Source organism: Scaptodrosophila lebanonensis, unplaced genomic scaffold (genome assembly GCF_003285725.1).
Source record: "Scaptodrosophila lebanonensis strain 11010-0011.00,11010-0021.00 unplaced genomic scaffold, SlebRS2 tig00000080-arrow-pilon, whole genome shotgun sequence".
In the NCBI taxonomy this organism is placed as follows: Eukaryota; Metazoa; Arthropoda; class Insecta; order Diptera; family Drosophilidae; genus Scaptodrosophila; species Scaptodrosophila lebanonensis.
In genome coordinates this window covers 3,293,947-3,310,464 of record NW_022060561.1, presented here as the reverse complement: position 1 = coordinate 3,310,464, position 16,518 = coordinate 3,293,947, and the positions used below count along the sequence as shown (strand labels likewise).

The 16,518-nt window shown below is 34.3% G+C and overlaps 1 protein-coding gene across 2 annotated transcripts in view; it reads right to left on the bottom strand.

Moving 5' to 3' along the window:
* LOC115625789 (mediator of RNA polymerase II transcription subunit 12) overlaps window positions 1-16,518 on the bottom strand; it is a 36,726-nt gene that overhangs the window by 10,451 nt on the left and 9,757 nt on the right. Inside the window, exons 1-2 of one of the 2 annotated variants that reach the window (XM_030520962.1) lie at window positions 11,411-11,542; window positions 975-1,907 (exon numbers count right to left, since the gene is read on the bottom strand). In XM_030520962.1, the coding sequence (XP_030376822.1) occupies window positions 975-1,285 (311 nt within the window). In that variant the 5' untranslated portion in view covers window positions 1,286-1,907; window positions 11,411-11,542. Of the gene's footprint in view, window positions 1-974; window positions 1,908-11,410; window positions 11,543-16,518 lie in introns of those variants that run through there. The other variant, XM_030520961.1, reaches the window with a different exon arrangement.

Genomic DNA, 16,518 nt, shown 5'->3' with positions numbered 1-16,518 from the left:
AGTTAGCTTATTAATAATTTAGATTGGAGAGGGTCCAAGAACGCTTTAAAAAAATTCGATGGAAGTGTCTATTTTTCCGATAAATAAAACTTTTCATGTATTTAGACAGCTACATTTTTCAACTTTTCATCTCTATATAGTATTCGATTTATAATAAAATGTGGCGAGGGCACATTTCACAAGACAACTCTATCTCGCCGTAGTTGAAGAGTTTTCTGAATAATTGTTTTTGGATTGGGAATAAATTGCTTAATTATAGTAACTGATGCTATCTACAACTAGTTTCAATCACATTTATAAAACGCTCTAAGGATCCGTTTAACCTATGCTTAGTCAGGACTAGGCAGGAGTTTGAGAAATTTTTGAAAGCATATTTCGGTAGTACAAGAAACATCTTTCACTTAATAACATACGTCATCATTCGCAATATAATAGACACCCTAGAATTGGTCGATTAATAGATGTGGGTTGGTATGTATTATCTTCACACTATTAGTAGCTAATAGACAACATACGTCATCATTCGCAATATAATAGACACCCTAGGATTAGTCGATTAATAGATGTGGGTTGGTATGTATTATCTTCACACTATTAGTAGCTAACATAAAGAATTCTATATACTTTCCTTTCTAAAAAGTATACTGATTGGAGGCATTATAATAACATTAATAAAATGTCTTTTTTTTGAGTTTACCTTTTTCTGAGTTTAACTTTGATTTCATTTAACCTTTTATTCTATTATATGTCGTTCTTTTCAAACAATTTTCTTCAAGCTGTTATAAGGAGTCCTTTTCTCAGTACATTTTTACTGCCTTCTTACTCTGAATACTAATTTATACTCTATACATATATTTTATTCCATTTAATATATGGGTCCAATTAGCATTAAACAATTTTCTGTGTGTTATTTTTTCAAGTTAATTCTTTTTTCCGTGGAATTTTGTTGACACAAGAGTATCTTTTTTACTCACCTGGGCCATATATAGGAGCCGGACACTTCAAAGCCATAGTTCCAGGCACCCGCGTAGGCCCCCTGATGCTTGGGGCCTGTGCAGACGCCATGTCCGTGGGCTTTTCCCTCATCCCAGCCGCCGCAGTAGGTGCCGCCGTCCTCGAAATCGAAGCGGCCGCCACTCATGGGGGCGCGTTTAATGGCACCTCCTTGGGCGTTGGCGTAAGCACCGGCGGCCATGTCGCCGCCATTTTGTTGCTGTTGCTGTAGTTGTTGGGCCTGCAGCTGGTGTTGTTGTTGCTGTGGTGTTAGTTGGTCAGCCTGTTGCATGCTCAATGGTTTCTTTGCTGTTGTTGTTAATGCTTGCTACTTAAGTTTGTTGCTGCTGTTGTTGTTGGTTTGAGCTTTTTATGCTTTCGTGTGCTGCGCATTGAATTTCTTCTTATTATTTGTTGCAATTGTAGTGGTAGTTGTTTTTGTGGTTGTTGTTGCCTCAGCATTTGCATTTAGTTACTAAATCTTTGATTTCTCTCTCTCTCTCTCTCTCGCTCTTTACTTATCTTTCTCACAGCTTCTAAACTTTTCCGTTTCGTTTCGCTAAGTTTCGTTATTAGTCCTCTAAAAGTTTTCTCTAAGTTTTGTTAGGCGTGGCTTTTGAACTTAAATGTAAAATTAATAGTTTTTTTTTTTTAAATAAAATTGTGTTTTCACTGAAACGCGAAAGTTGCAATTTTTCTAAATGGGTTTTCTTTTGATTCTGTTAATGTGTTATTCGTTTAGCATTGACAATGGCCCGTCTTGACTCAATCTGCCGCCTTCTCTGGCAGTTTGGCACTCAAGTTCAAGATCAAGTGTTTGCTGATGTCAGAAAGTTGCTGCGCTTTATGCTAATGTCGTATGCCATCATTGGATCAGTAATGAATGTCTGTATGTGTTTGTATATGGTGTATAGCTGGAAAGAGAAACACAATATTTTGAATTAAAGAAAGTCTTAACAACAGTTTACAAAGTGATTGCAATTTTCAAAGTAAGCCACAACTTTATTTTAAAATATAGGTCAGATATACATTATTTAACAGACATTTAAAGTAAAAGTAGCAGTTTTTTTTGTCACAGGAAATAATATTTCAGTAAAGAATTTTAAGTAGTAGACTAGTGAAAATCTACAAATTTGTGCGAAATTGTGCAAATTGTTTGCTTGTATACTAAATTAATTGTTTGTATACTAAATTAATTCTTGAATAGATGTACTTAATTACTAAGATAACAAGCAACACAAACACCTGTACTGTACTGGATTCAAAGTAGCACTAAAACTAATTAGTTAGTTAGTGCCAACAGTATCGGAACCAGCAGTAGTAATAAAAATGGTTATTTAAATTAGTTAATTGGACCAGATCCAGTGCTGCAATTAGTCATAGAACTAGCAGCATCAGAAATACCAATGATTCAAAACCCCTATTCGAAATAAAAACATAAAAAGCTGCTTAATGTAGCTTTTTCGGCATCAAGTCCAACTTAGGTTAAGGTTAAGGTCATGTTTGTTTTTCTCAAAAATAAAGCTATTTATTCACTTTATATTAAACCTGTTGTTGTTTAATATTTAATCACAATCTAATGCTTTCTGCATTATTTCCAATCAATAAAATGTACCATTTTTTTCAAAATAAATTCGTTAAACATTTTCTAATAATATACGCTTGGACAGAGAAAATATTGATTGCCTTTTGAAAATGTTCTTTGAAGATGATTTTTAGCAGCCAGTTAATGGGTTTTATTTACAAACAATTCTTAATATTTAATTTTCTCGTATATGCCCAAATCTGTTATGCATTTTCTGATTGTTTGCAAATAAATTCCCACTGTCTGAGTTGATTTGTTTTTCGATTTAAAAAAAAACAACAAAAAACTTCAAAACGTCTACTTATAAAATTTGTATAAACAAATGTTTACATTAAAATAATAAACATAAAGAATGAACTCATCGCTATGGTTTTTCTAAATTTTATCATAATGTTCATGCCGAGATTTTATTGGCTTTTCAGGATTACCAATTTTAAGTGAAGCTAAGATGCTTCTGCATCTGGTTCCAAGGCCAGTTTAATTATATATATATTTTTTTCACATGTTTTGTCTCTCTTGCCCCGCTACTGTCCATAATTTCTGCGCTACTACATAGACTAATCTTGCATACAGTCTTAATTTGAAATATCTACATCTATTTAACATTAAATACTAATTTCAAAAACTTGTACGCAAAATATGAAGTAAGTTTCAATATTATTTTATGAAACTTGTAGGCAATATTTCTGTAAATACGGAATTACCAGCCAATATTTACGGAAGTCATTTACAAATTTAAAGCTTAAATCGCAATTGTTTTCCCTGCCAAATCTTTGATCAAAACAATGCATAAGCAGTGGAATCACATCAATATTTGACTCATATATATTACTTATGTGTATATTCTGGTATGTTATCGTAAACATTCCTCCATAGCATTTAAATCGCACATTGCCAATGATTCACGATGCGAATTCGATTGGTTTCTATCTGTCGATTTGAAAGTGCGAGTATTTTGATTGTTGGCTGCAATGCCATGCATTGAAATGACTTTATGAGCCACAAGCGTAAAAAATATTTCACGATTTAGTTCTAGATCAAGCAAGTTATTGTATCGTTCAAATTAATGGGCTGCATCAGCAAATAGTACCTTGAAGGCAGTAGCGAGGAAGCTGAAGGGCGTCTCAAAACGTAAACATGAGTCAAATGGCCGAAATGTAAATCCCTTTTGATGACGACGATTTGATGTTATTTTTGATGCTATTATTTCCGATGCTGAAGCTGATTGTGATTCGGATTCTGATTTTGATTATGATGATGATGATATGCATGAAAAATGTATTCTGTTTAATTGTAAAATTATGTTGGCTAGCTGGCTGGCTAGCTGCTATTATTGTTGCTTTAATTGCGAGTACAAAGGCGATTTTCATTTCAATTCGGCCCCGCCACATGCGTCACCAAAGCTAGCCACTGCGAGCAGAGCACCGGGCACAATTTCTATGCGAAATTTATACGTAGATGCACAAATATACAAAATACATGTATATTTATTATATACACACATATCTGTGTATATAGTTTGTAGTCTTTGGGCCAAAATTCTCAATGGCGCGCCAGTTGAGTGGGTGGCCAACATCGAAGCATTGAAGAAGACGCCGCAGGTTGCCTTTATTTTTTTTCCTAAAGTTTTTCTCAGCTGTTTGCCACGTAGAGTCCCCGGATCTCTTGATGTTCTTGTTGTTGTTTTTGTTTCGGTTTTATATGAATTCGCGATAGTAGTAATAAAATATTAGAAAAACTGCATAGCAGAAAAGGAACATCGCGCTAACAACGTGAAAAGTTTTCAAATTCATTTGCATTTTTAAGCTTATTTCTTCGTAAGCTGCTGTATTTTATCCTTTGCTGGGTTTCTTGTGTGGTTTATTTTGTTTTTTATTTCTTATTATATATATTGTTGAAGCAATTATTTAACAATTTTCGTTTGCTTTTCAATGTTTGTTTTCTAGTATCTTAGTTTGCGGCCATGTGTTTTAGAGTTATTTTGGGGTCGCTGCCTAATATTTTATGCTTATTTTCGGCTGGAGTCGAATAAGTATTGAAAAATGCTTTTTATTGTTTTATTTCGACTGTCCGATAACAGTCTGTGTTAAAATATTTCCTTATAACAAATGAAATAATTAAAAGTTTTCATGTTATGTTAATAACCAATGGGAATGTAAGTAATGCCTTTAATATTTCCCACAGAAAGATATTGAAAGATATTACAGAAATCGAAACGAAGCTTTTCTTCTTTTTTTTTACAGAAGACTGAAGCTAGTTAGAGACATTCTTGCAGGAAGTAGGGGCTTGTGAAAGAATTTTAGAGGACTAAAGGTGCTAAGAGACATTCTAAATATTTACGTATATAAGCTGAGATTATTGTTTTAAAATGATTCCAAAAAATGTTAAATAGGTTTGACTTATCTACTATCAATTTATTGCTTTAATCAAAAAAAGTTAGTTTATTCTTAAGCACAGAAAGAGCTTCAGAATATAATTTAAATATACATTTACTTGTAACAAACATAGTGTCACATTCTACTCTTACTTCCATTTAAATACTTTCAGCTTTCCCTAACAGCCATGCAATTTATCTGAATATTTCTGTTCGCCCTCTGAGTTTTATTTGCCTGCAATGCGTGGATTTTCAAACGCAACTCAACCAATCTTCATTTCACGCATATCTTTCCCATTTTTTTTTTGCATATTCTGTTTTGTGGCCCACAGCACTTTGTAAATATTTTGTACTGAAATTTTTTTAAAGATTGCAGCGTACTGTGTGTTTAATAAACAATTTGACTTACAAAAGTCCAACAACCAGAAACAACAACAAAAATGCCTACAAACAGCAACAGGAAGTGTGCGCTTCACGGGCGTCGCATTGCGTATACGCCATGTGGTGCGTGTGTTTATTAAACTATGCGGCGAATAAGTCAGAGTTTCAGCGGAAATTGTTTAATGGGAAATTCTTTAGCCAACGGTACATAATTTCTTAAATGTTTTTAGTGTTTTCTCTGGCTGAATTGATGGTGACTGGAAAGGGAAGGAAACAAAGTCGAATTGTGGTAGACTAATTTATGTGGAAACAAGAAAGGAATGCTAAAGTCGAGCAGGCTCAACTCTTAAATACCCTGTACCACCCCACAAAAAAGTAATTAAATTAATTAATTAATTTAATTAAATTAATTAACTAAATTAATTTAATTAATTAACTAAATATTAACTAATTAAATATAAAATATTCCATGCATGCATACATACATTTACAATTACATCAGAATCGTGTCTATGCGTGTTTGTGTACTTGTACATATGTATGTATGTGTGCATTGAGCCTGGTTATATGGCTATAACTTTCTTTCCGATCATTCTATCATAATGAGACTTGGTATACGGTTATATAATTACTAACCTAATGTGACTACCAAATTTTACTTCAAAATTCCAAGAATTACGGGAGTTATAGAAAATCGTTAATAGGGGGGGAGTGGGGGGGTGGATCAGAAAAAATGAACAAACTCGCCCTTTCTCGGTCTCAGGAGAATCTGTATACCAAGTTTGGTTATTCTAGGTCTTATACTTTCGGAGATCCTTGCGTTCATACAGACAGACAGACGGACAGACAGACGGACAGACGGACATGGCTATATCGACTCGGCTTGTCATGCTGATCAAGAATATATATACTTTGTGGGGTCTACCAAGCCTCCTTCTGTGTGTTCCATGTGCACTCGCACTAAACTAATATACCCTTGTACCCTTTGGGTACAGGGTATAAAAACGTCAAGCCCTGAATTTTAGAATACATGAGGTAGTGATTATTATAGTCAGTGGAGGATCTAAGATAGATTTATAGCAGAGTAGAATTTTCATTAGAGATATTAAGCTTTTTTTTCGCTGTAAAGCTTAATATTTAAGCCATTATTAGAAGTGAACTGTTTAATTTTTAATTAATTTTAATTTGAAGGAAAGGGCCAGTTTCCTTTTTTTTTAGAGCTTGAGCATTAACTAAATACTTGCAATAGATTAATTATTAATGGTTTCTTATACTATATGTATTGTTTTGAAGAAGAGAACTTATATATTCAAAAATCAATGTCTGGCTTGTAATTAAGAATTAAATAAAAAATTTTTTTCTTTTACAATTAAATATTTGTTATCTTTTATAATTTCAAGTTATTATTATTAATATTTGCTAATTATTTATGTTTTTTAATAAAGTAGTGTAGGAAAATTTTAATGTATGGAAACTTTAATTTTGAAGATTTCTGGTAAAAGATTTCCAGCAAAGTTTACTTTCTTGTGAAAAGTTTTTGGTTAACCCATAAGAGCTTTTCATATATTATAGTTATATTTAAATAGTTAAAATGAAATACAATATTTGCAATATTAAGTAATTGATTTGCGAAGTATTGCAACAACTTGCAGTCTGTTTTGTAAATTCAAAATTTTGTTTCTTTAAGTTTTCAAGTAAAATAGGAGAAAAGCTAAGCATGGAAGTCGAATCGATTTTCTTTTTTAAGCAACAACAACAACTCCACAGATGTCTCAAATATTAGCAATTATTTCTACCCAACAGGAATATTTCATTGTTATTGCCATAATAATGCTCGTAGTATTATTTTGCCGCAAACACTTCGTGTTTTTCTCAGCCTGTTGCTGGCCGCGTTCTTCGATTTATTGTTCTTTACGAATTGAGGCGGCGATAGCAGCAGCAAAGGCAAATTCTTCTAAAGCTTTTGTTATTAATAGAAATATACACACACCGAGCAGATCAGATCAGAGCAGTGCAGAATAGAATAGAGCCAAGCTAGCAACTGGCAGCAATGATATTTTGTTTAAACTTTAATGATGATGAAAACACGCATAGCCATTTGTATGTGGATTTTTGTACACTCGTACACACGGTGTGTGTGCGTGCGCGCTTTGTTGTTCTAAACAAATTCATTTTATTTGAAGAAATTCGGTCGACGCCACAACAACATACTCGCAAGAGCAGGCCGAACAAGTTGAACATATGTAGGGTCAACTACATAAATACCCGAGGCAATTACATGGCAGAGTTGATACTTTTTGGCATTATTGCGGGAGAGAGCAGATACATTTAATAGCTTCCTCTGGCGGGGGTGGGCGAAAGTCAATATGGCCAGAATAACATATGTCTCAATACAAGTATTGTGTAGTAGTTTTAAGAAATATGCTCAGGTCCGACAGGCAAATAAATTGCACACAAATTTGTTGAATGAATGCTGTTGTTATTTCAGTTAACAAATCAAAACAACGGTTTGCAAATACAAATTGTTATGAAACCATAAATGTATTTGAGATTTCTGAGTTATTGCCTTTTTCAATACCTTATAGAATTAGATAACGTAGTCTTAGCAAATGTCTATACTTTTATCCAAGTCAGAAATTTCCCTTTTATTCCTTATTTGAAGAATTCATTGAGTTATTAAATATCTTTCACAGTTGCGTACTTTCAGCAGCTATATTTAGTTAGCCCAGTTAATATTTCAGATTGCTTAGAGCTTAACACCATTTTAATTTTTTCGATCGATATTGCAAGCTAGCCTTCAATTAATCAACCGAATGATTTAGTAATTTTTAATAATTATTATTTATAATTTCCCATATTTTAGTAACTGCAAATGAACATCTTGATACTAATATGTTTTAATTATTATAATAATTATTTTTGTTTTTTGATAGTGTTTTGTTAATTTTACATTTAAAACTCTTTCGTAACATAATTAAGTTTTCATTTCCTATTATTGTTTGAAAGAATTTTGAATTATTCACGAATTTGATGGTTCAAGTAATTTCCTAAGCAACCACAATTTAAAACATTGAGTAAATGTCTGAAGGTTGGCATAGTTAATAATCATCTGTCATTAAATAAAAAATACTATGAATTTCATTTATATTGTTTGCTGGCCTGGCCGACCGTTTATTTAAATTTTTTTTCTCAGGATGTGTAGAACACAGACAGTTAAAGCCAAGTTTGATTCCTCTACCTCTTATGGAATTCTACGAACACATTTATATTTATATATACACTTAAAACTACTCTCCTCTTTACCGACAATAAAGTATGACCCTTTTAAGCTTTTGGTCACAGAGATAAATAATAAAGGAAAGTGGAAATAAAATGAATAAAATACATTATCAGAACTTTATCAGAACTACAAGTATGTCAGATGTACATTATGTATTGAAAGAATACTGCAAAGGATATTTTATTGAATAATGCTTCATTAAAAACACTGATTTTTTAAAGCAGCTAATTGGTACTATAATTTTTTATTAGGTTTCTGCGACCTTTCAGCTACTAAGTACAGACTATTTATATACAAACACCTCTATAAACTAATTACTGAAAGCATAAATCTATTTTAAAAAGGGTTCCCTCGAGTGTAAACTTCTAAGAACAAACCACACATCGTTTAAAAAATGTAGACTATCTACTGAATACATTATTCTGTTTGAAAGAAAGTTTAAAGCTTGATTGGCAGATAAAATGGATTTCCGTTGAATTCGAATAATTGAATGTTCAATTATGCATCAAAGCACATTTTGCCAATATTATCTTTAATTCTGGTCGTATCTGCTGCTTTTGCTTGCTGATAAAAACATTTACGTATTACCCATTTATTTATAAACAACGAGCGGCCGCATGTGTATCATTGTTATTTTAAAAATGCCCCGCAATGGACCAAAGAAAATCAGAAGCAAAGGAAAAAAAATTCAATTCGCTTGGCAAATTTTCTTTGGTTTCTGTATTCTGCTGCTGGCAACAAGTCTATTTCGTTTCTTTAGCCAGAAGTGAGCCAAAAACACTGGCCAAGATAAAAATTAAATAATAGTCGCTGTCTGACTGACGTCGATGGTGATGGGGATGGGGATGACAGTGTCGCCGGACCGGGCCGGGTCGGGCCGGCCAGGCAGGCAGGCAGGACAAGGCAAAAAAAATAAAAAGAGTCGCCACCAGCATCAGAATCGGCATCAGCAGTAGTCGTAGTTTCGTTTGTTGAGTGCGTTTTTCACTTCTTCTCTTTTTGTTGTTGTTTGTTCTATGCGTTTAGTTTATTTTACTTTTTGTTTTAGTTGAAAACGCGCTGCATTTCAATCAATTCGCACATACATATTTTCACACACACACACGCACATAAAGAGAGAAAAAGAGCGAGAGAGAGAGAGACACGCAGCATTAAGTATTTCGATATTTTTAGATGATTTTTTCGTACAACTCGCACTACGAGAATATTATATAGAGACTGGCTGGCAGGCAGGCAGGCAACACATTCTCTAAATTGAAATTATTTATAGGTTCACATAAATTAAGTATTAACACCAATGAGCTACAGCTACTTGGTTCACAATTGTTGCTTCTGTTGTTGTTGTTGTTGATGCTTTGGGTTTTTACTGGGGGTTTTACTTGACACGCTTTTCAGCAGACCATCACAAAATCAAGAGAATCAAAGAAGCAGAAATCTAGGTTTTTCATTGGCATATTTCAGCTTCTTCTGCTCTCAGATTGCATATGAACAATTTGTTTTATCATTAGACATAAGACATCAGTTTCATTATCTACGAGTATAGCTTTGATTTACTTTCGATAATAATAATAATAATCAAGAGGACACAAAATCAGAGATCTATGTGTGTCATTGGCGTATTGCAGCTTCTTCTGCTCTCAGATTGCTTGTGAACAATTTCTTTTAGCTTTAGATATAACATATCAGTTTCATTTTCTGAATCTACGATTTAGTTTCGATATATTGTAATAGTTAGCAATTTTTATTTAATAGCTGTGTCAGTTAAAAAATTTAGTAATTTCTTGCATTGCATTACAAATTTATAATTGTTTAGACTGTAGTTTTTCTAAATCTTAATAAATATTAATTTAAGAAGAGAGTAATTCGAGTAAAAAGCTATTGAACTGGCTAGTACAAGAAGAACCTGCTAACGACTTGATATGCCACCCAGATGAAGAATGATGGAAACATATTGAAAATAAACTCTCCATTTAAAAAGCAAACTAATTTTATTACTGGCCATCACAGTGAATAAAATATTAAATTATAGGCTATTTGGTTGCTTTAAATTGGTTAATCGGAGAGGTATAGAATGGCGGCACATCACTTATTTTTAGTATACAACTAAAATGTGGCAAGCCACTAACTATAACTATTGAATTGTAGTCAAGGAAGAACGAACTTGCTTCCTTTTATAGGGAACATTATTGATTACAAGTATAATTGATAGTCAAGTTGGGTTTGAATGGCAATTACCAATGAAGACACCGAATTCAGCATATAGTTTCATTTGATATCTTTTTCCATATATACACAATATCGCATATATATGTGGTAGGAGAAGTTGAAGTTATTTAAAATCAAAGCTCTTTTTTTTTAGTTTTCATAGGCTTTGCATTTTGTTTAAAAAATACACATTTTATAAATTTTATGAAATTAAAGTTATTTAAAATCAAAGCTCTTGAGTTTTCATAGGGATCAGAATTAAATATAAATATACGTTCAATATCTCGTATATCTGTGGCAGCAATAAAAGATTTCAAATATTCTCTGCTTTGAGTATTTGAGCATTTATGTTATTCTATTCGATATTTGTGGGGTAAGCAAGCAGTTGACTGATTTTGAAACAATAATTAATAACCGGTAAATATTGGTATAAACATGATTGGCTAAAAATTTACAAAATGTAATTAACTCTTTCACAACATTAGATTTAAATTTATTAATTGTTTAGCTCACATAAAGAACATCTAGCTGGTTTAGTGTCTAGTAATTCACTTTTCTATTTCAATGTTCCCAGTGGTCACCCATTTATTACCTAAATATGTATGTACATACATATATGCTATACATATGTGTCGATGCTTTCGTGGCGCTCAGCAGTTGTGGCTAGGAACTGAATGTAATTTATTTAATTCGAATTTATAATTATTTATCGATAGAACACTTTCTTTATTTATTGCATAAAACTTATTAAATAAATAAATAATCTTCAGAACTTTTCTTTTAGCCAAAGTTATTCATTTTTATTTATTTGAGTTTTTTTGAAACTTGCAACATTTGGGCACTTGGTGCATAGCTGCTAATATTTAACACAATAAATTATTTATATTTTTCAGTTTCGCATTTTGTTTTACAAGCAAAATTAGCTCTTTATTTTAGTTTATATGAAAAAATATGTCGGAATTTCTTCTCTTTATTTATTTTTGTTAAATTGGATTGTAATATAAATCCTTTTCTCTTTATTTATTTTTGTTAAGTTGGATTTTAATATAAATCCTCCTTTTCTTTTTTTTTTTGTTAAATTGGGTTTTAATTTAAATCAAATTTATAGCTTGGTTTGCAATAGGTTTGGCATATTGTTTTATAACTTATTTAACGAAACGAAATTTTCCACACCGACACACATGCACACACACACACACGCATACACAATACATACACGCACACACACACGCACACACGCACGCACGGATGCCAAACACATGTGAAGCGAAATGATGAAAACTCGGGCGAATTGTTAAAAAATTTGTTGAAAATGTTGCTGGTGTTTGCGATCCGTTAAAAATAGCAAGTTTTGAAAAGTAGAGAAAATCCCGTGCCTTGAAACGTTTTTAGTTCCAAACGGTGACGGTGGCGATAGCGGCGACGGCGATGGTGACGCTGGCTGCCTGACAGCTGGGCGGCGTGCACAACGAGACGACGACGACGACGATCTCGACCGAAGACAGCGAGCGAGTGCAGCGGCGGCAGCTAACGGAACGCACGAACGGCGCGCAACGACTGGGAGTGGAATTTGAATTCAAATTTGGGTGGCCAGTGACTAGGACTGGGGACGGTGGCGACGACGACGACAACGACGGCTCACAAAACGAGAAGCGAGCACAGCAGTAACGATGACTGCGACACGACGTCAAACCGATCACGAGCAGCGACCTCGCGACGCTGCGACGATGCCCTGCCTAGGCAAAGGTTTTTGCTTAATATGCTCGCGCTTATTGCGCATACGCCTCGTGTGACTAACTTGCAAGTAAATTGCTTAAACATTTAGCGACACCAGCGATCACTAGCAGCAGGAGCAGCTGACCGACCACACGTCCAAACGCCAAACGTTCGCAAAACGAAAAGAATTCATCGGCATTGCCGCGTGAGATTCACAGCTCGTCATGCGATGTCGTGCTCTCGCTCTCCCTCTCTCTCTCTCTCTTGCTGAATTACGCCTGGAAGGCAAATGATCGCCACAAAGCGACAAAATGGAGAGCAAACGGCGACATGACAAAAAGAGAAGGCATTAAAGGCGCACGCCACAATAGTGTTGACTTGATTGTGAAAACAAGTTGCAGAAACTGAAATAAGATTTTTAACCACTTTAAGGCTGACTTGCAAATCCAATTCAATCCACAATTGATGGTGTACTTGTAAGTAAGCATTGGATCGCAACATGAGAATGCCGATTAACGGACCTGCACATGGCCATACCTTGTAGCTTCTTTGTACACGGACGACGAGAGCAAATTTGTGGTTTGTTGTTGTTGTCCCTCTCCAATTGTTTCAACGAACAGCTGTTCCGCGTGCAAAAATTCACGTTCGTCCCCAGCTTGTGGGTTTGCGTTTCGGGCATAAATTAATGGCCTGCTCGACATATTATAAACACGAGAATATGAATGAACGCGTCGCTCTCTGCGCAAACAAAATAGTGGCCATTTACCAATTGGTTGTTATCGGGCTATATACACTAAAGTATATATTATTTTTATATACGTATACTTTTTATGTTACGCCCTGCTGGTGTTTTATTTGCTTTGGGACCAGATAATTGACCAAATGACAGACAAGTTGACTTACGAGGCTCGAGGGAACTAATGATGGGCAGGAAGAACAGTTAACAGTTGGATGGAAAACGCCTCCCCTCCCTCCACTCTTAACGTTTTTTTTTTAACATCGCGTTAGCGTTAAAAAGTTGTTTTTAATGGTGCCAAATTTTGTTGAGTTCCCTTTCAGCTGAAATATGGTGGCAGCTAATGAGCTTTTAACGGTACAAAAGAAGCTGGACGGCAGAATTCAACTAAAATTGCAACTCTTAGCTAAATGTTGACATTGTTTATTTCATAAACAGCTGCAATCAGGATAAAAAAATATATATTTATTTCAATTTAAATAAAACGGCTTATTCCATTGAAATTTCACATTTCATTTCTTTTCTGAAGCCACTGATGCCCTTTACTTAATTTAGGAAAACAGTATCGATTTTGTTTGAATTAATTAAAAATTGTAAAGCATTTTATATATTTAATAACAATTGTTTATGTTTTGACAGCCGATCGGAAGAAAATCTTTTTCAAAACAAAGTAGATCTTAATCACATAGTCTAACTTTTACTTTCAAAATATAAAAGCTACTTGATATAGTTTGTAACTCAATTACCTCTACACTAAATTCCATGAAAATAATAATCAATATTTCATAATAAATTTTTGGAAACATCAGACTAGTGCTGCGGAGAAAGCCTTTCTTTGATGACTTTGATTGATACTTTAAGAATAGTTTAAAAACAGTTTTATTTATATCGGTTGATTAGTCTTTTTCAGGTTATAAGGAATTATAAAGCTTGCATCTATCCAGTTGACACACTCATTTTTAGAAACATTTACTCGTGCCAATCCCGCTATACCCACCATTATTTTCATTAAAATCCTTCGCTCTGTCATGTAAAGTTTTATCCCACTTGTGAGTCAAATTTCCCATTAACGACTACAATTTAAAACCAACTTTATGTTTTCATTTATATTACTTTTGGGACGCTCTATAAACTTTAGATTTATTGCAATAATAAATGAATAAATATAAATAATAAATAAATAAATGAATATGTGGGTTGCTTAAGTCTCTCTATTAACACATTGTCCTTTTTACCCCAATTCGCTAACGTCACTTCTTATTAATTTAATTTATTTCGGGTAAGATCAGATTATATAAGTGTTTGTTATCAGCCATTAAATAATAGATCTAACTTACTTCACTACATTTTCTATGTCCAAGTTGCTATATGTAATTAGTGGCGTTTATTGTGCTCCACATTTTCTTTTTTCAGTTCCCCCATATTCAACTATAAAATGCAATTACACTTCACACATAATTGAAAGTGTCGCCGCGTCACATTAAAAATGTAAACCACAAATGCTGTTAATACTTTTGCCTTTAACGTGGCCCAGAGTGCGTTGTAAACTAACCAACTGAATTCCCTTGAGTTTTGGGGGCAAAAACTGGCTAACAGTTGAGGCACGCAAGGCTCGCAGGATGCATGCAGGGGGGATATGGGGAGAAACACAGGAAAAAGAAAAGAGGAAAAGCCGCAGTGCTTAAGTCACGAGAAAGAGTGGTTGTCGGTGTGGCTAACGTGTGGGTTTTTAGCCATTAACTAAAGTACAGAGAGAGGGGGGCGAACAGACAAACAAATACGCGTATAAAATACATGCGAGCACATACAGAGAGCTTAAATACTTCTGAGTAAACAGGTTATACAATTTCTAAATTAAAAAGAAAAATTATATACACATATATACATACATATATATACACATAAATAGGTATATATTTGTACAATGTTGCCAGCGACGACGACATCGACATCGACATGGCCAGCTAGCTGGCTGATTTCATATATTTACTTTTTTCCCATCGTTTTCATTGTTTTATATACACGTACAGGCCCGACCGGGCCAGGCAAGACCAAACTACTCACCACTGGTCGGTAGCTGCTCAAAGAATATGGCCAACACCGACGGCACGCACTTGACGCACAGCTGACTGACAAACTGTTTTGACGTGCAGTCGTATGTCCGGACGGTTCGAGTGATATGCCAACCAACACAGACATATGTACATACCAGTATATATGTACACACAGGCACATACAAATCCACACATATACAAACACACTTGTCTGTTACCACCGCACAGTGTGCCTTTCCGCCGGAAATAGCTATTTTTTTTTTTGTGTCGAACTCTTGAACCCAGTGCTTTTTGAAATGCTGTTTTTATTTAAACTTCAATTTCTTAGCCATTAGCACTGTGCGCACAGAAGGCTTAAAGGGGAAAATTCTACTTTCAGTTTCTGAAGCAGCTGTGGATTTGCTTGAAACACATGCAAATGATTATTTGTAACCCCCTTCGAAATTCAATAATGATGAGGGTTAATTTCATTTGCAAATATTGATTTTCTCATTTGTTCTTTATAATCGTACTTTATGCTTGTAGAGTAGAGCTGCAAAAAAATTTGTTTTCTTGGTTTTTTTTACATATGTTTACAATAATTATAGAAAATAAAAAAAAATATATATAAAAAAAAAATTGGATCGATTTTACCTCTCTCGGTATTCGAACTCACGTAAAGGGTGTATAATTGCACATTTACATAGCAATTGCGTCTGTGTGAGTGTATGTATGCCTATGCGCATCAATTCGTGTCTGTGTAAGCATTTTCGCAGTCAACCAAACAGCAACATCAACAACAGCCGCGGGCAGCGCTTGAGCAGCGCTGCAGCAGCAAATATATTTATGGCTATAACTTCTTGGTAAATCGGTCTATCATAGTGAAACTTGGCATACGGACACATAATTACTAACTGGGGGTATTTGCAAAATTTTAGTTCGAAATTCCAAGAATTACGGGAGTTAGAGAAAATCGCATTGGCGGTGGAGAGGGGGGAGGGAGGGGAATTCCAAAATATACATTTTCTGCGTATTCACACAAGGCATCTTGGACTAAAATTTGGTGTTCCTAGGTCTTATAGTCTCCGAGATATAGGCGATTATACGAATGGAAAATCGGGAAAACCCCCATAGGGGGGAAGTGGGGGGGAAAATCAAAAAAATAAAACAAACTCGTATAGAATACACACATAACGCATCTTTGTGGAAAATTTG